Source organism: Bubalus bubalis, chromosome 21 (assembly GCF_019923935.1).
Source record: "Bubalus bubalis isolate 160015118507 breed Murrah chromosome 21, NDDB_SH_1, whole genome shotgun sequence".
Taxonomy (NCBI): Eukaryota; Metazoa; Chordata; class Mammalia; order Artiodactyla; family Bovidae; genus Bubalus; species Bubalus bubalis.
In genome coordinates, this window is record NC_059177.1 from 58,664,026 (window position 1) to 58,689,624 (window position 25,599).

The 25,599-nt window shown below is 59.8% G+C and overlaps 1 protein-coding gene across 9 annotated transcripts in view; it reads left to right on the top strand.

Annotated features, from left to right (window-relative positions):
- IQSEC1 (IQ motif and Sec7 domain ArfGEF 1) overlaps positions 1-25,599 on the top strand; it is a 143,856-nt gene that overhangs the window by 66,790 nt on the left and 51,467 nt on the right. For 2 of the 9 annotated variants that reach the window (XM_025272451.3, XM_025272453.3), the window contains exon 1: positions 23,789-24,035. The exons of 3 other annotated variants lie outside the window; for them this stretch is intronic. In XM_025272451.3, coding sequence (XP_025128236.3) covers positions 23,971-24,035 — 65 coding nt within the window. In that variant the 5' untranslated portion in view covers positions 23,789-23,970. Of the gene's footprint in view, positions 1-2,844; positions 2,864-9,570; positions 9,703-23,785; positions 24,036-25,599 lie in introns of those variants that run through there. 4 more of the 9 variants (XM_044934119.2, XM_025272452.3, XM_025272446.3 and 1 more) reach the window with 4 other exon arrangements.

Sequence of the window (25,599 nt, forward strand, 5' to 3'; positions counted from 1 at the left end):
AACTCTTTGCGACCCCATCAGCTGTAGCCCGGCAGCCTCATCTGTCCATGGGATTTTCCAGGCATGAATACTAGAGTGGGTTGCCATTTCCTTCTCCAGAGGGTCTTCCTGACCCAGGGATCGAACCTGCATCTCCTGCCTTGGCAGGCAGATTTTTTACCAGTGAGCCACCAGGGAAGCCCTCAGGAGAAAGATATAAAATGAAAAGGAAAAGCTCCTCCCTCTCCCATTCCACACATCCTCCCAAAAGGCTGCCATCAATAACAGGTTGTTTGGGTGTGTGGGTATCCTTTCAGGAAGGAGAAGTAGGAAATGTCAGTACACATACATGTCTAACCTTTCACAGTGCACACAAGAGGGACTGCAACATGCAGCCTTCTGTCCCTTGCACTTCTCAGCAGAAATGCGTCCTGGAGCTCTTCCTGGGAAGTCAGCCTGTGGGTGCTGTCATGCCGGCTCCCTCTCCGCCAGGGCTGGACACCAGCGATGTTTCTCCTCTCTGTTTGCTCACTCCAACAGCGTGCTGTGTGCAACTGCCCTTGTGTCTTTATGCCAGCCTGCTGGATGCCTTTCCAGGCCACCCTGCAAAAAACCTTGTGCCATCTTGCACCTCAGCCGCCAGTGCCGGGGTGCACTCATCTCCTCCCACCTGCCACAGCAAAAGCATCATCAAACTTGTTCTTTTTCCTTTTTTTGCCAGCCTGGTAGAAACACACAATGACAAACATGTTGTATTTCAGTTTGTATTTTTTTAATGTGCATTTAATTACAAGTGAAATTGAATGTCTTTCCATGAACCGCTTGTTTGTATCCTCTGCCCTCTTTTTTCTAATTGGTTAGTCATCTTTTTCCCATCTCTTTGAAAGAGCTCTTTATGTATTAGGGAAATTAACTTTCATTTCATTCTCCTCAATGAACTTCTGTCATCTGTTCTGCAGATATCCTTTTAAGTGAACCCTTTGTCTTTTTTTGCTTTGCGGTATGAGTTATTCCATGTAGAAGTTCTCGTTTTTATATAGTTAGATTGATCCGGATTTTCTGCCGTGGCTCCTGGGAATACAAATATTTACACAGCACATCTTACACAATCTCTGACACATTATCACAGTTGATCCTCAGACCAGCCTCGGAAGGCGGGCAGGCTGAGGGGTTTTATCATCGGGTCTGTTTTGCAGATGCATTCAAACGAGGCTTAGAAAGGTGGTCGCTGAACAGATTCTAAGACCCTAGTTCTTCCCAGGCCCCTCCCCTGAGTCCCCGCCAGCCAGGTAACTCATTCCTGGCATTGACAACAAAAGGAGATAGCTTCTCTGTGAAAGCATTTTTAATGATTAAAATGACAAGAATCTTTTCTTCAAGATCTCTTTTTTTAAAAAAAAGTTTTTGAAAGTATACAAATAGCTTTTAAAAACAAAACTTTCAACGATGACATGGGGTTTGGGGTGGGGGCTCATGTGATGCCCTGAAGCCCATCCCCCAGGGAGACCATCAGGGGTGAGGAGGACCCCCCAGGAGCTGGGCCATTCCTGGCCCATCTCTGCCATCACCAGGGCCTTGTGTATTCCTGGAAGAGCTCAGGTGCTTATCTGTGCGCGAGACAAGAGACTGAGGTGGTCCCGCACCCCACTTAGCTGAGGCCCTGCACTTGGCGGGCTGTGTGTGTGGCCAGTACACTTACCTTCTCTGCGCCGCCCTTGGCTGTGAAACCCGGATCATAGTTTCCAGCTTAAGTAAATGAACAAAGTGTCCACCTCTCACCTCTGATCTGCCTGTTCCTTCCAGCATCCACGGCCTACTCCCCACCTGGCCCCCGTATCCAGAGCCACGAGCTGTCAGGGGGCACAGTCAGGCTTCCCCCACCTTGCCCCAGAAGCCCAGAGAGGGAGGTGCCTTGCCCAAGGTCACACAGCCCAGGGTGGCAGGGCGGTCGCGGCGCCTGTCTCCTGACTCAACCACTCACGGGCCTCCTGCCCTCTGGACCACAGAAGCCCGGCCCGGCCTCCTGCCTCGCCGATTCCGGCCACCAGGGCGCGCGCCCGGACGCCCGGGCTCCCACGTGGTCGGGGGCTGCCCGCTGCCCACCAAAGGAAGCCCTCCTGAACCTGGGGTCAGGGCGCTCAGAACTGCCCTACAGCCCTCCTGGAGCGCCCCCCTGCCCCTTGCAGGCCGCCTGCGCCACTCCGTCCCCACGGCCTGTCCGTCTCCGAGGCCGGGCCGCCCCCCGAGGCCCGCCCCCAGCAGTCGTGGGTGCCCAGGCCATGTTTGCTGTGGGGTAGGGGGCGCCGCCGGCAGGCCCGGACCCTCGTCCCCAAACCGGCCGGCCGGTTACAGAGCACCCCCCCACCCCCGCCCCCCGCACGCTGCGCGACCCTGCGCCCGTGGCTGACCCTCTGGGCCTCGGTCTTCTCATCCGAGAACTGGGCGGCTGCGGGGAGGGGGTTGGGCATGGCCGGCGGGGACGGCGGCCCTCCGTGGGAGGGGCCTGCGGCTGCGGCTCCGGGGTGCTTATCTGGGGGGTCTCGGCGAGTCGGAGTGAAAGGCGGGGGCCACCCAGCGCCCCCGCCCCGCCGCGCCTGGGCTGTGCGAGACCCGCTCCCCGCCCGGCCCCGCCGACTCGAGCGGCCTCGACTGGCCGGGCTCGGGTGACGTCGGCGGCCGGGGCGGCACCCGGCCCCCGCCCCCCAACAGCTGCCGGGGAAACTGAGGCCGCGCACGCCAAGGTCACGGCGCGGAGGCCGGCCGGCCGGCGGCGCTCGGGCTGGGGCTCCGCGCTCCCGCCCGCGCTCCTGCGGCCGCGGGGACTGCGGGGACAGCAGGGACGGCGCGGCGGCGCGCGCTCAGAGGCTGCGGGCGGCCCCGCGAGGTAGGAGGCGGGCCGGCGGAGGGGGCGCGCGCGGCGGCGGGCGGGGCCGGGGGCCGGGGGCTGGGGGTCCGCGGGGGCCGAGTCTGCAGCAACGCGCGAGCGGCGCCCGGGAGCCGGACGGGGGCGGGGGGCGGGGGGCGGCAGTGCGGAGCCGGGCCCGGGGGGAGGACCGAGGCCGCAAGCGTGGGGCCGCAGCGGGCCCGGGCTGGCCGCCGGCCTGGCAGGGATGAGGTGGGGGCGCCGGGCTTTCGGAACCGGGTTCTGCGGTGTCGCTCCCGGGGGGCCGCAGGCGGCGTAGCCTCCCGGCTCTGCGGATCGCTCCTCTGAAACCCCCGCAGAAGGCGCGATCTGGGGGAGGGGGCTCAGGGCGTTAGTTCCCGCGTCTGCACCGCTGGGGGTCTCGCCTGGGCTGGGAAACGTGACCCCAGGCCCGCAGGGTCGCGGGGTAGGGGGGAGAAGTGGCCCCCCTCCACGGCCTCCCTTCCCCACCCCCCCACCCTCCTCCTCTCTGCGCCGCCTCTCCGCGGAGAAACCCGGCCGCGGATCCAGGGTCCGGAGCCTGCGGGCGGGGAGGTTGAGGTATCTCAGGAATTCGTTGGGAACCAGATGGACGCTCCAGGGCTGGGCTGGAGGCGCTGGCCCCTCATTCAGCCCTGCCCCTGACCCTCTTGTGACCTTGGGCAGTCCCTCCCCTGACCACGTGGGCCAGACACTGGTCCCTAGCCTTGGGGGTCCTTCGGGTCAGACCACCCAGCAGGCAAGGAGTCGGATTAAAGGACTGCTAGGGGCTGGAACAGCCACAGCCCAGATAGGGCAGGAGAGAGCAGGGTGTCTGGGAAGTGACCATGCGCTGTTGTGGGTATCAGGACACTGTCTCACCTGCCAGCCTAGGGGGGAGCCCTCGTGGATTAAGGGGCTCTGATTGCGGGTAAACCCCTCCCCTGCCCAGCTAGCTGGCCCTGTGAGGAGGCAGGGCTGGTTGGCAGAGATGTGATCAGGCTGTCCCCTTGTCCCCACAGTCACGGGGAAACACCCCCCGCCAAGTGTCTGCCAGGCAGTTGTCACTTTAAATTGCTAAGCTCTCCACTGTCATAGCAGATCTGTTCCCGGAGCCAACGGAGTGGAAAGATGGCAGTGGGTGTCCCCTCCCCCGGGCCTGTCCGGGAGCTTCAGCCCCTGGGCGAGCGGTCTGCTTGCCTGGTCAGCTTTGTGTGCTCCGCTCTGAGCATGCGCCGCCGTTGGGTGGGGGTGGGGCCCTTGCTTCGCACTTCGGGGAGCCCCTGCTCTGGCTCTGCTGTCAGTCCCCAGCGGACAGGGTGCAAACCCTGGGAGCCGGGCTCTCGACCAAGATGACCTCTGGTCACCCTCTGCTGCCCCCAGCTTTAGGCCTGGCTCATCACTTGGGCTGGCCCGGCAGCCAAGCCTCTGCAGCCGTGAGTGACCAGAGAGCCGGTGTGCAGTGGGGTTTGAAACGAGGGAAGAGAAGCAGCCCTGGGACCCCCCGGAGGCCAGAAAGGACAGGCTGGGAGGTGTCCAGGGTGCCACGTCGCCACGGCCCAGCCCCTGAGCATCAGTGCTGCAGGGAGCTCGTGAGGGTCCGCCTCCCCTTAGAGCTGGGGAAACTGAGGCCAGAGAGGGGCAGGAACGTGCCCAAGGTCACACAGCACCCCCGGGCAGCCAGCTCTCCAGCAGTCCGGCCATCCTCGGGGAGCTGCAGCCTGGGGGAGGCTCAGAGGACTCTGCGTTCCCCCCCCCCGGAGGTCCCCGCAGTGGAGGGACGAGGACAGGGACTCTGGCTCTGCACGATTCACAAGCATTAAGTCATCTTGAGTCTCGTGACTGGAGTCGCCACCCTTCCCTGTGGTGCCTGCCCTTCCAGCCACTTCTCTGTCCACCCAACTCCTGCCGGCCCCACAATGACACCCATGATCTGAGTCAGGCCCCTGCCCCATTGTGCAGACGGGGTGCCCAGGCCAAGGCAGCTCTGGGACCCCCGAGTCCTCAGCTGTCCTTCGACCCATGTTCTGACTCGGGGTGCTGAGTTCCTAAGTGCCCCCGGAAGAGCACGGCCATCCTTTGTTCTTGCAGGGAGCTCCTGTCACGGGGGTGTGCAGGCTGCAGCGGAACACTTACTGGTCAGGGGAGGTTGACCAGATGTCTCATCACCCCACACCCCCCCCCACCCCCACCTTGTCCACCATAAACAGAGGGTTGGGACTGGGCTTGCTTGCCCCTGTCAGGAGATGTTTCTGACACGAAAGAAACAGCATATGGTCAGGTCCCTGTAGAGGCCGGGGCTCCCACCTCCTACCGTTGCTCAGACCCGGTGTTCATGGCCACCATAAAGTGTAACTCAGACTCACATCTAGGGGCAGCATCTTCCAGTGCCCACGGCCTGCCCACTGGAGGCAGCCTTCGGCCCACCCATTTTGGTGCCTGCTGGGCCGACCCCACTGATGCCACCGAAAAACCTTTGCTGGCCTCCATGCATCCATGTCACCTCAGGCAGAATCTATGTCCTCCTCCCCTGGGGTCCCATCGTCCCTGAACTGGGGAGGGGTCAGTGTGCAGGGCCAGATATGGGCCTGACCTCAGGACACCCACCGCCCCACCCCACCCCTGCCGCCTGGACTCCGCAGTGGAGTGCCACGCAAGCGCCGGCTTAGAAAGGCAGGGTTTGGGCAGCCAAGTTCTCGGTGGCTTTTCAGAGCTGGGTGCGTGTGGCCTTCTGACCCAGCACAGTCGCGGCTCAAATCCAGCAAACGTCTTTCCAGCCTCGTCACGGGGTCTCGCTCGTTCCCATTTCATCTGGGAAGCCGCAGACCTGTCTGCTAACGTGCCTGAAGGCTCTAGAATCGTAAGATCAGAACAAGGGTGTCAGCCCCACGGCCAGCAGCACCCATGGGAGATGCTGCCCCCTCTTGCCCACTGCAGGCTGGAGTCCCTTCTGTGACTCAGGCCCTTGCGCCCGGACAGCTGGGCAGTTGCACACTCAGACGGCCTGGGGGAGGCGCTCAGAGGGGGCCTGACCCTGAGAAACCCCTTGGGCTCTGCAGACCGAGACAGAGAGGATCTCAGTGGGACCCTGTCATTCCGGCTACGAGTTGGGGCCTGGGCCACTGCAATCCTGCTGGACGACAGTCTCCTCCTCCCCAGACTGAATCCCCCGAGGGCGGGACAGTGGCCCGGGCACCTGCTGGTCCCCAGTGCCAGAGGCTAATGCGAGTCTTTGTTGTGCTCAGCTGAGTTGGAGCCAAACAAGAAAAAAAGCAGTGAGTTCTGGCTGGAGGTCTGCACGCTGAGGTGGTCCAGAAGAGTCCTGTGTCTCGGCTGAGATGCCCTGGAGGGCCATTTTAGCTCCAGGACTCCCAGAGCCAGTGACTTTAAAAAAAGAAAATTATCTAAGGACTTAGTGAAAGCTATCAGGATGGTAATGTAGATTTGGAAAAGCGCTCAGCACCAGGCTGTTCTAATAAAGACAGTCGCCCCGGGGTGTTATGGCGATGCTTCATTATTCTGCTTCTCCAGATTCGGGACTAGGATCGGGTCTTGGACTTGGTCAAGGGGCCTAAGTGGAAGTGAAAGTGTTAGTCGCTCAGTCGTGTCCAACTCTTTACGACCGCATGGGCTGTAGCCCACCAGGCTCCTCTGTCCATGGGATTCTCCAGGCAAGAATACTAGAGTGGGTAGCCATTCCCTTCTCCAGGGGATCTTCCTGACCCAGGGGTTGAACCAAGGTCTCCCACACTGCAGGCAGATTCTTTACCATCTGAACCACCAGTAAAGTCAATCCTAAAGGAAATCAGTCCTGAATATTCACTGGAAGGACAGATGCTAAAGCTGAAGCTCCAGGACTTTGGCCACCTGATGTGAAGAGCTGACTTATTGGAAAAGACCCTGATGCTGGGAAAGACTGAAGGCAGGAGAAGGGGGATGACAGAGGATGCGATGGTTGGATGGCATCACCAACATGATGGACATGAGCCTGAGCAAACTCCGGGAGTTGGTGAAGGACAGGGAGGCCTGGCGTGCTGCGGTCCGTGGGAGTCGGACACGACTGAGCAAGTGAACAACATCAGGGGCCTAAGGACTAGCAGCGGGTTGCCATGCCCTTCTCCAGGGGATCTTCCCGACCCAGGGACTGAACCTGGGTCTCCCATGTTGCGGGCAGATTCTTTACCGTCCAAGCCACGAGGGAAGCCTGTGCACAGAGACTTCTGAGCCTCAGTCTCCTCCACTTTAGAGTGGGAGTGACGGCAGGCCCCCTCCCCAGGCGGCTATGAAAGTAATTCTGGAAAGTATGTCAATGTCACGAGGTTGGCTTCCGTTTTCTCCTTTGAGGATATTGAAAAGCTGCTGAGTATTTCTAAGGCCTTAAAGTCCCCATCAAAACGCCAGCTCAATTGATATTCTCATTCAACAAATATTTCTGGAGCACCTACACACCAAACGCCGTGCCCTTTGGGAGCTTTGATTGCAGCGTCAGGAGACCCACAACAGATGAGGGATCAAACCAAGAAGAGCGTTTCAGCTGCTGCTAAGGGCTAAGAAGAATGTGTCTGCCCTGGTCAGTGTTAAAGGGGCTTCGCCGCGGAAGAGCCCTTCCAGAAGGGAGAGGAGAGGAGCCCCCTTCACCCTCCCTTGGGCTCTGGGAGACTGAGACTCCAGTCCCGGCCCTGCAGGCTTCCCACTTGCTGTGCAAACTTGGGCAGGTTCCTTGCTGTCTCTGATCCTCAGCCCTGGTTTGAAATAGCAGATTAGCCCCTGTCCAGCTCAGGTGCCCTGTGTGGCCGGGCTGCCTGTCTTGTCGGGGTGTCTGTCGTGCCTGGGGCGCTGCCGTCACAGCGGGGGTCCCTGCCTATCCCCCGTGTCCCACACCACACAGGATCTCCATCTCAAACCGTCATGCACAAAGATGGAAGGAAAGACAGGCCCAGGAGCAGCACCCCACCCCAGAGGCGCAGGGCAGCTGAAGCCCCCGCCCCACTCCTGAGGGCTCTGCCTGCAACCGTGGCCCCTCAGAGAGTGCCCCACCCTGACTTCTGTACTAACACCATCTTGCTCTCACTGTCTTCCTACCTATCTGAGCAACTCCGTACAACATGCTGCTGCTGCTGCTAAGTCGCTTCAGTCGTGTCCGACTCTGTGCGCCCCCATAGACGGCAGCCCACCAGGCTCACCCGTCCCTGGAGTTCTCCAGGCAAGAACACTGGAGTGGGTTGCCATTTCCTTCTGCAATGCATGAAAGTGAAAAGTGAAAGTGAAGTCGCTCAGTCGTGTCCGACTCTGCGACCCCACGGACTGCAGCCTACCAGGCTCCTCCATCCATGGGATTTTCCAGGCAAGAGTACTGGAGTAGGGTGCCATTGCCTTCTCCACTGTACAACGTGGCCTTGTTTCTGTTCTGAGCTGTCTGTGCATACGGCGCCCCAGGTGGCGCTAGAGGTCAAGAACCCACCTGCCAATGCAGGAGATGTAAGAGACCCGGGTTCAATCCCTGGGTCAAGAAGATCCCCTGGAGGAGGGCTCGCCACCCGCTCCAGTATTCTTTTTGAGAATCCCACAGACAGAGGAGCTGGTGGGCTACCGTCCACGGGGTCGCAAAGAGGGGGACGGGACTAAAGAGACGCAGCCCGCAGCACGGACGTGGATTTGGGCGGGAGATGTTTGCTGGGGCCTGGCTTATTCTCAGAGTCAGGGGGAGCTGTCACTCGGCCTCGTCACTGCTGGGTAGTACTCCTCTGCACCGCCAGCCACGCTTAATTTTCCGTCTGTGTCTTCAGTTTGGAGCCATGTTCTTGAACATGCCCACCTCCCAGTGCGTGTTCGGCCTCCTCTCTGCCATTTATCTTGAACCGGGCCAGGTGGTACGCGCTGTTCAGCGTCATCCCAGAGCCGACCGACCCCGTGGTCCTTCCCTCCCGTCGCCCCCCGACCCCACCCGCAACCCCTGTTGTCAGTCTTGGCCACTTTTGCTCGCCTGGCCACTGTGGAATGGCTCTACTCTGCGTCTTCTGGTTGATGGTGGGGCTGAGCCGTATTCGTACGTTTATCAGCTGTTTGGTTCTCGTTGATGGGACTGTTGAAGCCTCCTGCCTACCTTGGGCTGTCTTCTTGGTTTTTCTGTTGTTGTTGTGGATTTTGAGAATTCTTTAGGTATTCCAGATTCCAGTCCTTCGTCAGTTATACATGTTGTAAATATCTTGCATTTTTCAGTCTTCCTGGAGTCTTGGAAAGAACGTTTCACTTTCAGAGGTCTTAATTTGAGTGATTTCACTTCATTTGTGTGTTTTAAGAATTTTCCTACGCTGCAGTCATGAATTCATGTTTTATGTTAGATCTGTAATTGGTGTTGGTAAATGGCGTGAGATCAGGGTTCCATTTCACACACATGCACACGTGTGCACACACAGGCACACATGCGTGCACACCCCATTTCCCAGCCTGCCCAGCAGTTTGGTGACACGAGTCCCTTCACCTCCCTGCTCCGCCCGTCCCCTCCACCTGCATGCATACCTTTCCTGGCGGGCAGGAGCCAGGACCGCAGGCTGCGTGCCGGCACCGCGGCAGGGACAGCCCCCAGGCCGGGAGGACGGCCCTCCCCCGCTGCCTGCCCGCTCCTGCCGAACAGGTCTGCGGGCCGTCACGTGTCCACTGGCGCTGAGTCGGGCTCTGGCGGATTAGGCAGGGGCTCAGGACTTATGACCCACACCGGCTGCTGCACGGGCCCTGTGGAGAGCAGACGGAGCTCAGCTCTGGGGGCCGCAGAGGAGACTCCCGGGGGCCAGCGAGGCTGCGCTGAGGAGGCAGGAGGTCCCCAGCCCCGGCACTGGAGCAAGGTGAGAGCGGGTGGGGTGGCCCGGCTGTGTCTCTACCTCCCGCTCCCGGAACCTCGGTCTGGAGAACTAAACGTCCCCCCACCGCAGCCCCTACCCCCGCCAGACCTTTCCATCTGGGGGGACCCAGAGCCAGAGGTGGGGGCGGGAGCCCACAGAAAGACCTGCCAGGGTTCAGGCCGCTGTTCAGGCTCACCTGAACACACACAGAGACACACACACACAGACCCACACACACACAGACACACACACACACGGACCCACACACATACACAGAGACACACACACACACAGAGACACAGACACACACACAGACCCACATACACACACACATACACACACACAGACCCACACACACACACACACAGACCCACACACACACACACAGACACACACAGACCCACACACACAGAGACACACACACACACAGACCCACACACACACACAGACATACACACACACAGACCCACACACACACACACACAGACCCACACACACACAGACCCACACACACACACAGACCCACCACACACATACACAGACCCACGCACACACAGAGACACACAGAGACACACACACCTGCCCACTGGCTCCCATAAACACACACAGAGACACACAGACACACACACACGCCTGCCCGCTGGCTCCCGAGGAGCTCTGCATCCTCTGCAGGGATGAGGGCTGCCCTCTAGACAGGGAGGTCACTGCTGCCCCTCAGTCCGCCCTCCAGATCCCAGTGCCTTTCCCCTGGCGATGGCCAGGACCCTCCCCTTGGGTGACCTTTACTCCTGTCCCGCAAGGTTGGGGGATTCGCCCATTTAACAGATGAGGAGACCGAGGCTCAGCGAGGGGCTGTGGTCCAGCTGGGGCCGGGCTGGGAGGCGGCTCCCTGCGCCTCAGCAGCCTGCCTACGTCAGCCCAGAGCAGGCTCTGCCCACGGCCTGCTGGAAGACACAGCCCCAGGGCCTCTGGCTGCTCTGGGTGCCTGGGGGCGGGGCGCTGGCCTGGGGGCAGCGCTGGCCTGGGCTGTCCCTCGCTGGTGCCTGGCGGGGGTGGCAGTACGAGGCCCCACCCCGCCAGGTCGCTCTGAAGTGCGCTGTGCATGAAAGGGCTTCCACACGCGGCTGCTCCCAGCAGGCCCTGCGGACTTAGCGTTCGTTCACACAGGGAAGGTCAGTACCTGAGTTCACTGCGTCCTCTGAAGTCCTGGGCTTCTGTCCCCTTTTCGTCCTGGGCTTTATCTACGCGTTTATTCCTCTGCGTTTCCTGTTTGCTTAGGAAACACAAGCACGCAGTCTAATCGCTCGGCCTTCTGAGAGTGTACGATGCGGACGACATGCGCCCCCGCCCCGCCCCAGAGCAAACCCGGGTGTTGGAGGCGTGATGGTCAGCGGGGTCCTGTGTGTGCTTGTCCGCCACCGTGTTTTCAAGGGAACACCGGCCGGGCTCTGCCCCATCCTGTGACTGCGCTCTGGGCCTTTAAGTCCACCCACTCAGTTAGAGAGCCCGGGACAGCCTCCCCACAGAAGCGGCGTGTATTTGTGGGTGCTGGCACCAGTTCCTCCTCGTCAGCAGGCCTTGAGGGAGGCTGCAGCCTGGCACAGGGCAAACGGGGACTGTTGAGCCGCAAAGAACGGTCCCTCTGTGCCCTGAGAAGGCTCTGGTCGGGGCCCAGCTCCCCCTCCGGCCCACCCCGGCGGTGCTGGGTCTGGAGCCCGGTTGGAGCCTGGGGAGCTGGCTGAGGCCCCGCCGGCTGCCAGCTGTCCACCGGGTGACCTTGAGCCTCCTCTGGCCTCCTGACTCCGTGCAGAAGCCCAGGGCGCGGGGTGGCCCCAGTGAGAGGACCAAGGGGCTGTCTCCTCGGGAACCCCAACACGCCACCCCTCACCCGTCCCGGCCGGGCAGAAATCCATGATGTGGGCCGGAGTTTCCACTCTGCCTCTTATACTTTGACGGTGCTCCGGAGGCAGCCCAAGCCCCACTGCCGTGTTCCCTGTGGGCCTTCTGCCTCCTGGACCTGCCGGCGTCTTATCTCTGCTGTGGAAATCTCCCAGAGGGCGGTGGGCAGGGCTTTATCTCTCCCAGCCTCAGAAAGGAAGGCAGCGGGCAGCACCGCATGGCAGCATAGAGGGCTCCCTGCCCCCTCGAAGAAAGGGTGGGACCCACCGTTGCTGTGGGGGGTGGCGGGGCCCAGGGTCGCCGTCGCCCAGCGGGGCCGATGCCGGGGGTGGCGGGGCCCAGGGTCGCCGTCGCCCAGCGGGGCCGATGCCGGGGGTGGCGGGGCCAGGGTCGCCGTCGCCCAGCGGGGCCGAGCTCCAGGCGCTGCCAGTGTGCAGTTGCTCAGGTTGTGCCCTGTGCAAGAACAGCTGGCAAAGCGCTGCTGCCAAGCTGCAAGCTGGTGAGACGCGGTGTCCGCCAGAAGAGGGCGCCGTTTCTGGATTCACGCACAGACCCGGCCGCTCACTGGCGGACAGCTGCCTGGTGAGGTGTTTCCTCTCCTCTGAGACGGGCTTCCTCTGCTCAGTTCTCTAGAATCTCCCTCCAGGACTCTGCTGGTACCCGGGGGAGAGGCACCTCCAAACACCCTCCTGCATCGGTGGGAGCAGCTTGAGTAGACCCAGCCCAGAGAATCTTCAGGGGGAGCGCGGCCCTGGCTCAGGGTAGACCTGGGTCCTCGCCTCAGCTCTGGCCGCTCCTGGGCGGAGCTCCTCAGCCAAGCCCGCCACTTGAGCACCTGTTACTACCACCCGGCGATGCAGCGGTAAAGAATCCACCTGCCAAGCAGGAAACATGGGTGCAATCCCTGGTCCGGGAAGATCCCCTGGAGGAGGAAATGGCAACCCACTTCAGTGTTCTTGTCTGGGAAATCCCCATGGACAGAGGAGCCTGGCGGGCTACAGTCCACGGGGTCGCAAAGAGTCGGACACAACCGAGCCACTAACAGCAACAACCATGTCCCCCCATAGCTCAAGTATGGAGGACCCTCACGTCTGGGCCCAGCCCCTGAGCAGGACCTCTTTATCTATGAAGGCACGTTGACTCGAGGACACAGACTCACGTGAACTAGACGTACTATCTCATCCACAAGGTTTTCTCCAGCACCCAGTACCTGCCAGGCTGGAAATACACAGTGAGACCCACAGACATGACTTTCATCCTTTTGGAGCTGAGTCATGAAGGTGGAGTCGGGAATACGTAGCTGAAAGAGAGCACCAGGCAGAGGGGACGGGATGTGCAAAGGCCCAGGGGCAGGAGCCAGCTCACTCGGTGTGAGGCTGGAGCCAAGTGGGAGGGTGTGTGTGCTAAGTCACTTCAGTTGTGTCTGACTCTTTGCAACCCCATGAACTACACCGCTCCAGGCTCCTCTGCCCATGGGATTCTCCAGGCAAGAATACTCAGGTGGGTTGCCGTGCCCCCCTCCAGGGGATCTTCCCGACCCAGGGATCGAACCCTTGTCTCTCACGCCTCCTGCATTCGCAGGAGGGTTCTTTACCACTAGCGCCACCCGGGGTGGGTGAGTGGGAGGGGCCAGGCCGGCGGAGGCGGAAACCGCAAGGGTTTAGGGGCATGGTGAAGAGTCCGGTGTCAATCTCTCTCTCTCGTTAAAGATGTTTATTTATTCGTGTAGCTGCATTGGGTCTTAGTCGCGGCGGGCAGGACCTTCGATCTCCACTGTGGCATGTGGGGTCCTTAGTTGTGGCGTGTAGGGTCTAGCTCCCTGACCAGGGGATTGAACCCCGGCCTCTGCATTGGGAACACGGAGTCCTAACCACCGGGCCACCAGGCAAGTCCCTGGTGCTTATTTCTTAAGCAGCGAGGAGCCAGGGTTTCAGCCTCCTTAGATCAGTGACTCAGATTGAAACGTCAGTGACGTTAGGTTTGAGTCCTGGCTCTGCTTCCTGACCCAGCCGCCCCCCTGCTGTGTGACGGTGGGGGAGGTTGTGTTCGGTGGTGCAGGAAGGAGGAGATCTGAAGGGGAAGCTTAACGGGGTGTCCAGAGGTTGGCACAGCTGCCCCTGTGGGCACCACGCTGTGCAGTCCGCTTGGGGCTGGAGGGCCAGACTGCAGTTCTCCAGCAGGACGGCAGGGGGCGCTGGCCCCTCGGCGGTGGCGGGTGGGCTGCCCGGTCCGCTTAGGGCTGGAGGGCAGACTGCAGTTCTCCAGCGGGACGGCAGAGGGCGCGGGCCCCGCGCGGGACTGGTGGGGTCGGGGCGGCACTGGTCAGGCCAGGGTGGGGCCGCGCCCCACTCCGCCCTCCCGAGCACCCCAAGTGGCGCCCGGACCGCCGGTTCAGGGGCTCCTGCCCGCAGTTGCCGGCTCTCCGTCTTTCATCCCTCCGGGACCATCCATCAGCTGTGACCTGAGCTGACGTTTTAAGCCGATCTAAATTTGCCACCCAGCCCGACCAGGGGACAGCTGGGCGAAACCAGCCCCTGCAGGGGAGTGCTGGGGTCCAGACCTCCACTCCGCCGCCTCGGCCAGTGTGGTGCGGATGACGAGACGCCCCCTCGCAGGCGGGCACGGGCACACTGTGAGTGCCCAGGGACGGTTGGTCCAGCCAGGCCGGGGCCCCCAGGAGGCCTGCAGGGCCTGGCAGTGCTTCCCCTGCCCCCCCTACCCCGGGGTCCCCGCACCTGGCAGTGGGCTGGAAGCACAGGGGAGCCGATGTGCGTTCAGTGAAGACGTGTCCTTCCGACCGGGGCATGCGTTCCAGAGCGGGATCGCTAACACCTGGGCCATCACTGTCCGTGCTTGGGTGCCCACGAGCAGGGCCGAGCCCCGGGACAGGCCCCCCGGGAGCCCCCGGGACCGGGCACCGCGGGAGGGGAAGGAGGAGTCCTGGGAGAGGTCCCCGCGCTGCGCTCCGTGTGGTCACCTTTCACCAGGGTGATAATTACTGCAGACGTGCCTGAAAGGGAACAAATTGCTGTGCGCTTGTAATTACAAACTGCGTTTCTGACACTCCAGGGGGTTCCAAACCTTGATATCTGTGTTGTTTACACATACATTACAGTCGTTTATGGAAATTACCAGCGAGGCCAGAGCTGTCTGTGGGTCGTGCTTCCTAAGAGATGCTCAGGGTGGCTGTGCTCTGAGAGTCCCCGGGGGACCCAGGCTGAGCCTCGAGCTCTACTCCTCTGTCGTGGGCACAGGTTCTCTCTGCAGCCCGAGACTTTTCACACGTGGACCCCCGGGCTGGAATCCCGGCTCTGCGCCGACCAGCTCAGGGGCCACCAGCCACGAAGCCCTCCGTGTCCCGGTTTCCTTACCTGGACTAAGTAACTGGGACTCGATAACTGGCTCAGAGACCGCGGCATCCGGCGGCAGGCCCTCGGCCTCGGTGCCCAAAGCGCTCCCTGGGGCTGTCGTTCTCTGTTCAGGATGCAGGGAGGCCCACATCCCGGGAGGAGGGGACCCCAGCCCTGGAACCCCGCCTCCCGTCCCCCTGGCAACCAGGCAGCCCTCCCCCGCCTGCGGGGCCCTGACCTCATCTCGGTGTTATGTCTTGCTGCAGAGTATATTCTCAGATCCCTGGGTTTCTGTTAGTGTGAGATGCAGGCCACAGGTGGGCATGGGATGATTCCAGGTGAGCCACGGATGCTACATTCAGTGACGTGGAACTGTCAGATGTACCCTGCCCCAGGAGAAAGCTGTTCCCCTCCAGGCTCTTTCAGCCCCTCCGATTAGATTACAGATTACACATTACACCGACGGTCTCTTTCACGGCTCTTTATCACTCCAAAAACGCTTAACTATAGGTCCTTATTTTGTAGGAAGCAATATATTTTAATGAAACTAGTATATAAAAGAGGCTGCAAGACAGACAGTGAGCGCCCCCCGCCCCAGCCCCCAGAGGTAGTCATCACCCAGAGATATGTCTGTCAGAGTGCGTGTGTGTCTCTGTGTGTGTGTGTCTGTGTGTGTGTTTACCCCTTCCTTGTAATATATCTTGTATCTCCTTCCGTATCAGAATACAGCAAGCATCCTTCTGTTTTATAGCTGCCGTCTGTAACATGGATTTTCTATACTTTTAATCTCTGTTTTAAACAAAGAGCGAGCCTCAAGCACGGGCCTTCTGCTGATAACAAACTCTGAGCGGGGTTCTATAACAGTGTTCGGTTGGGGTGATTTACTTTTATGACAAAATTCAATATATGCTGGGCACGAATGACTTTTCACTGATGGAGCAGATATAATGTGTGCTGATATACAGAATACTATTAAGCAATTGGCACACAGGTGTTGTGTGGTTGCTTGGAAAACTAACCTGGGGATAAATCCAGGCCACTTCTGCCGGCTCCCCCACCCCTCCAACACCCTCCTATAAAATGAAGCCCCTGCCCTGTCCTCCGGCCTCATTCCTCACAGCTCACCCATCCCCACACTTCACACCCCCGTATAGGCTGTTCCTGTACCCGGAGTGCCCTGCAGTGAGTTCCCATTTGTGCCGCAGATCCCAGTCCAGGCTTCACCTGCTCCAGGAAGCCCTCCCTGATGGCCATCCCTCAGCCCACAGTTGTTCCTGCCCCTGTGCCAGGTCAATCGCATGATTGCACTGATCACCCACCTTAGTTCCCTGGAGCAGCGCAGGGATCCTCAGACTCCTGCAGACATCAGAATCACTGCAGGGTGAGAATGAGCATCGCTCGGAATTCCCCGCAGGCCTGCAGCTGCTGCTGGGGCCACACTCTTGAGTCTCTCACTGGTGGAGGGCAAGTCGCGGGCTGAGTGTCGGCGTCCCTGCTTCTCAGCTCAGTGCCGTCATTAGCAGGCTGTGTGTCTTTGCACAAATTACTTACCTTCTCTGGGCTTTGGGGCCTCCGTGAGAAACTGAGATGTGAGCCCGCCTTGTCGGGCGAGTATCGAGATCGTGTGAACATGTGTGTGGAGACTGGGCTGGCTCCAACCAGTATGGGTTGCTTCCTTCCAGCCCCAGCCACCCAACTTCCCGAGGGCAGGGCCCGCGTCTGCTGTGTCTTGGACCCTCTGCAGCACCCGGCCTGTGCCTGGCGGGTACTTACTGACCACTCCGCGTCTGCTGTGTCTTGGACCCTCTGCAGCGCCCGGCCTGTGCCTGGCGGGTACTTACTGACCACTCCACGTCTGCTGTGTCTTGGACCCTCTGCGGCGCCCAGCCTGTGCCTGGCAGGCACTCACTGACCACTCCGCGTCTGCTGTGTCTTGGACCCTCTGCGGCGCCCGGCCTGTGCCTGGTGGGCACTCACTGACCACATTCAGGAAAGTACCTGTGCCCAGTTATCCGTTTATTCAACTAGTGAGTGAGACATCGCACCTGCCCTATGCCCGCTGACTCCGAGTCCGAGGAGCCGGGTCAAGCTGGATGAAGTCTTCCTCCCGCTGGGACCAGTGAAAGTGCAAGTCGCTCAGTCGTGTCCAGCTGTTTGTGACCCCACGGACTATAGAGTCCATGGGATTCTCCAGGCCAGAATACTGCAGTGGGTAGCCGTTCCCTTTTCCAGGGGATCTTCCCAACCCAGGGATCGAACCCAGGTCTTCCGCATTGCAGGCAGATTCTTTACTAGCTGAGCCGCAGGGGAAGCCCAAGGACCACGGAAGGGGTTGGGTAAATCAATAACATAAAGCAGATCGCAGCGGGGAATGTTTAACCCACTTAAGAGAAGCTGTTGTTTTAGGAGCACTTAGTGGCGTCCGTTTGCAAACCAGGCAGCGGAGCGCTTGCTGCTGTAATAAATGAACGCATCTATTCATTAAAGCAGAGGGCCGCTGGGGCTCGCTTGGCTGGCCCTTGGTGGCCAAGTGGATGCAACGGATAGGAATTTGTGCTGCCAGCAGGGTTGGCCACGCAGGGCAAGGCCTCGCCACCCCCTCTACCTGCCTGGTGCAGGTGGCCCCCAGTGAAGCGCAGCTACTGGGAAAGAAACCCACATACGTCAGGGACGGTCGTTCGCTTTGCCCCCAGGGGTTCCTCTTTTTAAAGATGCTTTAGCTCACAGGTTCCTTAAGTTATGAGAATCACCCTGGTTATGAGAATCAGTTTTTCTGAAGATCAGTTTCACGTGAAAAGGGGCATTGGCTCAGATCAAATGGGACCAGACTGGCCTCGTGCTGGCCCTGAACCAGAGTGAACCCGGTTCAACACGATCCTTCAGCTCATCACAGATTTCCTGAGCACCTACTGTCCACCAGGCACCTTCCAGATGCTGGGGACACCCTGGTGATGGAGGAGGGACAGTAAACCAGGGAGCAAGTAACTGAGCCAGATAACCAGGCGGAGGTGAACTTTAAGGGGGATTAGACCAGATGGAGGGGCTTCCCCAGTGGCTCAGATAAAAATCCTCCTGCAACGAAGGACTCACAGGTGCTGGGGGTTCGATCCCTGGATCGGGAAGATCCCCTGGAGGAGGGCATGGCAACCCACTCCAATAGTCTTGCCTGGAGAATCCCACAGACAGAGGAGCCTGGTGAGCTACAGTCTAGAGTGTTATAAAGAGTTGGACACGACTGAAGTGACTTAGCACGCACGCACGCAGACAGGATGGGGAGAATGAGGCTGTGCTTTATCTGGGGGTGGCCTGGGCTGTTCTCAGGCAGAGTGGGCTCAGGCCAGCCCTGGACAGACCGGAGCGTTTCCTAGAGCTTGTCCCCAGGGGAGGGACTTGGTGCAAATGTCATGGGTCACACCCCCGGCTCCCAAGGATCTGGCATCCTTGCGCCACCAGCCAGGAGGAGAGGGCTGAGCGTGACGGGCTGCGGTGGGGGTGCCGGTGATCATGTCCTGGGGCTGGCGGGGCACCTGGCGGGGAGAGGGTGGTGAGCAGTGTCATTCTGGCGCTGACGGGGGTCAGGGAAGAGCCTGTCACTGGTGAAAGCAGTTCAACTTCTTGCTTCTAATTTTCTTCTTGATATTGTCAGGCCCCTTGAATCTGCAAGAAATCCGGCAAATGGCCATTTCCCATCCACTTGTACAGACTCCTAACTCAAATGGCTGCAGCACTTGGTAGCCATAGGCCTTTTGCCCATGGACCCTGTCTCCAGGGCTTCAGGACAAGCAGTCCGTATCACCTGGCTGGACTCAGCAGAGGGACAGGGAGAGTGTGTGCCCCCAGGAGCAGCCAGCCTGGGGAGGGATGCAGTGAGCGTGTTCTCATCTGTGGCCACCACTCCCATCTTCCTTTACTTCTGCAACAAACCAACATCTGCTGTGCCGGGGGGTGGTGGGGGAGGCAAGTGCTCCGGGGACCCAGGCTCGGAGGGCTTCTTGGAGGAAGTGACCGTTGCTGGCTGTTTGGTCCACTTCATCACTCACCGAGCACCACTGGGCGTCATGCGGTCGCTCCGTGGAGCGGGGTTTCCTCTTCCTTGCCCCTGGGCCCCACCATGTGGTTCTGATGTCCGCAGCCCTCCTGGAGGAGCTCTCCCAGGCCCTTACGGGGCCATCCATCCATTTGTCACCTGTTGGCATCATAACAACTGCATCCAACGTTTACTGTTCATTTAAGCGCTCCTTATACCTCCAGCCATGACGGTTCCCTCCGTCTGGGGCGTACTTTGCCTGAGCACTGGGAGGGAGGCGCTAAGGAAAAGATGCCCAGTTCGTGGCTGCACCCCGCACTGACCTGGGGACTCAGGTTCCTCATCTGAACAGTGGGCAGCAGCACCAGGTCACCAAGGCCCCTTCTGGCTCTCAGGTTCTAGGGTGTGCTCACATTAAGGCCCCTCTCATCTCACCGTCGTGGTCTGGTCTTGGCCAACCCAAGTCCCAGTGAGATTTTTGTGGTTGGACTTAAAATTCCTCTGGCGTGGCGACAGGTGTCTGAGACCAGGCCAGTTATGTGCAGCAATGGCCACATCTGAGCCCCATTGCTGGGAAAATGACGGAGAGCCGCTTGAGGCTTGCTAGCCATAATAAGTCTCTTTCAACTTTATTGTGACGCAAAAGTATCCATAGATAGTGCAGAATTGAGTGAGTGTGACTGCGTTCCAATAAAACTTTATTTAAAACAGCAGACAGGGGGCAAGACTCGCCTCCCAGGCCTAAATTTGCCTCTGACTTATTCAGCTGAGCACCTCAGTGTTCCAGGCCCATAGTAGGCACAGGGAATGCTATAGAGAAGGACGCAGGCCCAGCTCTGCCCGGCAAGGACAGCACAGCTCTTGGCTGTGATGGGAGAGCAGGGACAGGGGAATGGGACAGCGTGAAAGGGGAGTTTCTGACTTTGATGGCGGGCAAGTCTGGGTGAGTTTCTGGGGGGCGTCGCATCAAAAGTTGAAACCCAAATCCTAGCTGGGGGCCAGCACCATGGAGGGTGTTGCTGGAGGGCTGACGAGGGCTGGAGATTGGAGCCAGACAAGACGATGCAGGAGGAGGTCTGTGGGAGAGGGACTGCGTAGTCAGCCTTTGGGGGCGTAGGTGCCACAGGTCTGGAGAGCAGGAAGGCTGTGGAAGATGGGGAGGGGGGTACTGTCACAAGTCCAGGGAGGGGGTGAGGTCAAGTTGTGGGTGGGCGTGTGACATGGGCCAAGGCAAGTAGATCAGGACTGAAGCCTAGGACGATACAGTGAAATGAAACATTTTCATTCCTTTCTTGCCTTGTAGGCGGGCTCCTACTCACCCCTCAAGGCCCCAGCCTAACTGTCCCTTCATCTTTGGAGCCTCTTGTCGGGCAGAGTGACAAGCTACTTTCTCCAGACTATCATAACATCATACACAGGGCAGTGTCTCCCCAACTGCGCCTCAAAGCGCAGGCATGGAGTGAGCACTAACGTGTGTTTGCTAAATTAAACGAATGGGCAAGGTGAATTAGCCAGGGGAGAGGTGGGTGATGAGCCTCCCTTTACAGTTGAGGAAACAGAGGCTCAGAAGCCTAAACACTTTGCCCAGACGGCACGTGTAAGATTTCTTGCCCGGTCTGGTCATTTCCACTCCGCAGAAAAACTGGCTTTCTCCACCTCTCCAGGCTGGAACTTCTCTCACTCGCCTCAAGATTCCTTGAATTATTCATCTGTGAGGCAGTTGACAGCAGAAGCAAAAGGCACACTCTGCAGGAAGAGAAAACAAGAGAACGAAGAGGTGGCTGGTTTCCCGGGACTCCATCCTCTGTAGTCCAAACGCTAACAGGGAAATTCAATGCCCTTCCCCAAATCCCAGCCGGAACTCTGTGGCCAAGACTGTCCTGGCGAGCGGGGAGGCCCTGGGCCTGGAGAAGCGCCTGGAATCCTTGGAGAATCCGGGTTGTGAGCTGTGTGTGGAGCACTCCACAGCTGAGGGGAACTCTCTTGGCCCCATTTATTACAGCCTATTTTTAGAGGGCAGGCCAGGCTGGGGTGGGAGTTCTCCACCCCCCTCCCTAACTGGACTATTTCAACCCTGCCAACTGTGTCCCCGCCCATCTCCCCACCCCCAGCCAGGCTGCTTCCAGAGCCCTGGGTGGCTGGACTCAGCCCTCCTAGTGGTGGTCGACTGATGCACCTCACTGTGGCTTTGATTCACATTCCCTTAATGATCAGTGATGCTGAGCCTCTTTTCATGTGCTTATTGGCCGTTCATATATCTTCTCTGGAGAAATACCTGCTTGGATCCTTTGCCCATTGTTAACAATTCTTATTTATTTATTTGGCTGCCCTGGGTCCTCACAGCTGATGTGTGGGCTTTCTCTAGCTGCGGCCCGCAGGGGCTCCTCTCCGCTGTGGTGTGCACACTTCTCACTGAGGTGGCGTCTCCTGTTGCAGAGCACAGGCTCTCTACACACAGGCTCAGTGGCTGCAGCTTGTGGGCTTAGAGCACAGGCTCAGTAGCTATGCTGCACGGGCTTGGTTGCCATGAGGCATGCGAAATCTTCCTGGACCAGGGATTGAACCTGTGTCTCCTGTTTTGGCAGGTGGATTCTTATCCACTGCACCACCAGGGAAATCCCCTTTGCCCATTTTTTAAATTGGGTTATTTGCCATTTTATTGTTGAGTTGTAAGCATCCTTTATCTAACATGGATTGTTGTTGCTGTTGTTCAGTCACTAAGTCATGTCCAACTCTTTGTGACCCCGTGGACTGCAGCCCGCCAGGCTCCTCTGCCCTCCACTATCTCCCTGAGTTTGCTCAAATTTATTGAACAAATGAATTCATTGTTCATTGAGTTGGTGATGCTATCTAACCATCTCATCCTCTGCCGCCCTCTTTTCCTTCTATCTTCAATCTTTCCCAGAATCAGGGTCTTTTCCAGTGAGTCGGCTCTTCCCATTAGGTGGCCAAATTATTGAAGCTTCAGCTTCAGCATCAGTCCCTCCAATGAATATTCAGGGTTGATTTCCTTTAGGATTGACTGATTTGATCTCCTTACAGTCCAAGGGACTCTCAAGAGTCTTCTCCAGCACTATAGTTGGAAAGCATAATTCTTCAGCACCTAGCCTTCTTTATGGTCCAACTCTCACATCTATACATGACTACTGGAAAAACCATAGCTCTGACTGTATGGACCTTTGTCAGCAAAGTGATGTCTCTGCTTTGTAATATGCTCTCTAGGTTTGTCATAGCTTTTCTTCCAGGGAGCAAGCGTCTTTTAACTTCATGGCTGCAGTCACTGTCTGCAGTGATTTTGAAGCCCAAGAAAATAAAATCTGCCACTGCTTCCACATTTCCCCTTTTTATTTGCCATGAAGTGATAGGATTGGATGCCATGATGTGAGTTTTTGGAATGTTGAGTTTCAAGCCAGCTTTTTCACATACTAGACCTTATCAGATGCATAATTTGAAAACAGTTTCTCCCATTCTGTCTTCATTTATTTTTAATGTATCAAAGAAAACATCAGAAGTGAAGAGGAGGGGTGTGGAGATGGGCTGTGCATTGCTGCCCAGCCTCTTGCCCGGGAGCCCTGGGGCCTGCCTCTTGCCGAGCTGCAGGCTGAGCCAGCCCAGCCCTCCTCCTCCACTGTTCCTCACCGGCCCCAGGTCCCCATCTGGGAATAATGCTTCTCGTTGGCCCCCCTGCAAATGCAAGATTCAAAAGGGCACGTAAAGAAGCCCCTGCAAGCGTGGCTTCCCACGGCTTCCGCCCCTGCAGGCCTGCCAGCTGCCTGGCCCTCCAGGAGAGGCACCTGAGGATGGGGCGGCCCTGGGGAGGCGGGGCTCTGCTCCTGTCTGCTTGAGGAGTCTCCCAACCACATCTGAGCATTCCACAAGTGCCGGGGCCATGCACTGTGCCTGCCTTAAGGCGCCCAAGGACACAGAATAGAGATGTGCCAACTGAGAACGACATGCCACTATGGCTCATCCAAGAGAAAGCCATGAGGGGGAGGGAGAGCCTCTTCTTTAATCCAGTTAAACTCAGCCTCAGTTTCCCCTTTTGACAAGCGGGACCAGTAGTAACTGCATCACAGTGTTGTAACTGAGGACCAAATATCAGTAAAAACCTCTAAAATGCTAGTTAGGATCACTTTAAGCTTGCCTGGGGGTCTGGACGTTGTTCTGTGGGTGGGGGGAGGGCAGAGGGTCTGGAGGGCTTAAGGAGAAAGAAGCTGCTTCCATCAGATCCTCATCAGAAAGCCCCCCAAAGGGTGTCCTCAGACCCGGGGGCGGGGGGGGCACCCACTCCCTTGTCTCTGGGGCAGGGGAGTTAGAGCCCAGAGCCACAGCATCCGGGAAAGCGCGAGCCCCGTTTTATAAACCGAGGCCAGAGTCAGGATTGGCAGGGCTTGGCGCCGTTGGCAGAGTAGGCTACAGTTGGCTGGTTTGGGGATTTTGTATCTGTTGTGCTCACACGCTCGTAAGGGACATATGTCTGCTAGTGGGCCGCGTCTTGGAGCCAGTGAATAGTCCTCCCAGGGGAGGGCCCATGGCTAGGGCGGGGAATGCTGCCGCGGGCGAATCCCGCCCCTGCTCAGGCCCCGCCCCCGGCGCGCGGGTCCCGCCCACCTCCACGCCCCCTGCTGCTTCGCCCCGCCCCCGGCGCGCCGCCTCGCCCCCCCCCGCGGCCCCGCCCCTCACCCCTCCCCCACAGCCCCGCCCCCCGCGGCCCCGCCCCTCACCCTCACCCCTCCCCCACAGCCCCGCCCCCCGCGGCCCCTCCCGCGCCCCGGCCACATTCCTCCGGCCCGGCCTAGCGCTGCGCCTGGCGGGCGGCGGCGGGGCGGGCTCTGCCGGCCTGGGGCTCGGACCTGGGGCCGGGAGCGGCGGGGACCTGCGGGCGCTGGGCCGGGCGACCCAAGCTGGTCGCGTGGCGGGCAGGCCGGGCGCGGGCGGTCGGGTGTCGGCCCGGGTCCCGCGCGCCCGGCCCCGCCAGCTCCCGCCGCGGCCGCCATGTGGTGCCTGCACTGCAACTCGGAGCGGACGCAGTCCCTGCTGGAGCTGGAGCTTGACAGCGGGTGAGGACCGGGCCGGGAGGGTGCGAGCGGGCGTGCGGGGCCCGGGACCGCGGGGCGGTGTGAGCTCGCGCGCCCCCGTGACTATCGGACGGGAGCCCGCGCGGGCGAGTGCCGTGAGGGACCGCTGGGAGTGGGTGTCCGGCGCTGCCCGGGGAAGCGCGGCCAGCGGGGGTCTGTGCCGCGCCTGGCTGCAGGCCTGTTGCTGCCGGACCGGGGCCTGTGTCGGGAGGACCCGGGGGGAGAGCGCGCGGGGCTGCGCAGGTGCGCTGGGGCGCTCTGGCCGGGCACCTGGGCGTGCGCCGGGGCGGCTGGAGCCCGGAGGTGGGGTTCTGCGTGGCCGTGACTGAGCCACGGGGTTGGGGGTTTCTGTCGACGTGTGTCTGGTGTGGTCAGCGATGGAGTCAGAGGGGATGAGTGTGTGTCCCAGAGACCATCCCTGATCTGCTCCGGGGGCCTGTGGGTGGGTGGCTGGCTGAGCATCTGCGGGCCTGTGTTTACGGAGAGAGGGGGAGAGTGTGTGTGTGTGCTGGGAATATTGATTTCTTCGCTCTGCCCGCCAGCACAGCTGCCCCCGAGCTGTCTGCAGGCCCCTCGAGGAGCAGGGCTGGGGGGCAGAGGGGATTTGTTGACAAACGGACCTGGCTTGTGTCAGGCCTCCTGGGAGGGGGGACCCACCTGCAGCCGTCTGATCTCTGAGTTCAGAAATTCTGCAGCTCGTGTCTGGCAGTTGCACTGAGAATGCACATATGTCCCTCTCCGCCCCCTGCGCCCCCCCACCAGTCCCTGGGCTGGAGGCTGTACGTGGGGTTGTGGGGGTGCGGTTCCCAAGGACCCATCGCTCCTTGCGTCTGGGGCGGAGGCCGGGCCGGCTGCAGCTGCAGGGCCAGCTGTCTGGAGTCGGTGGCAGCAGTCCGAGAAGCGGGGGGAGGTCCATGATATTCACATCCTACACGTGCCGCTGCCGCACACAGCTGTCTGCCCCGCACTCGTATGCATCGCTCTCCTTGCCTGTCCCATGTCCCCGTATCGCCGGGCAGCGCGCTGGGGGTGTGCCTCCTGTGGTCAGCATCACAGTTCCGCGGTTTGTTGAGTGCCGGCCGCGTACAGGCCCTGCTCTGGGTCATTGAGCACAGCCCGGAGCCACTGTCCTTGTGGGAGCACAGGCCAGGGGACACAGCCATGAGCACAGCTCAGAGTCATTGTCCTGAGGGGTCTGCCTGTCCACAAGGACTTGTCCAGCCTCTCCCTTCCTGCTGGGATGCAACGCCACCTCTCCTGCATGTCTCCTGGTCCCGTCCCTTCTTACTGGCAGGCCCTCCGCGCAGCCAGTCTGAATCTTCCAGCTGCAGGGAGGCCCGCTGGGGCCCATTTGCGGTCAGAGCTGGTGACAAGCAGCTGCTCGTAGGCCTCTGCTCAGGCCCAGAGCACAGCGCCTCCTTGGGCCTCTGAGCAGGTGGGGCCCATTTGCTGCTGAATGCCTGGGAGGAGGGCGGGAGAGGGTCAGCTCTGCCCTGGCCTGGGGAGGCTTAGCCAGCTTGCCCCCGACCCAGAGTCCTTTCCGGTG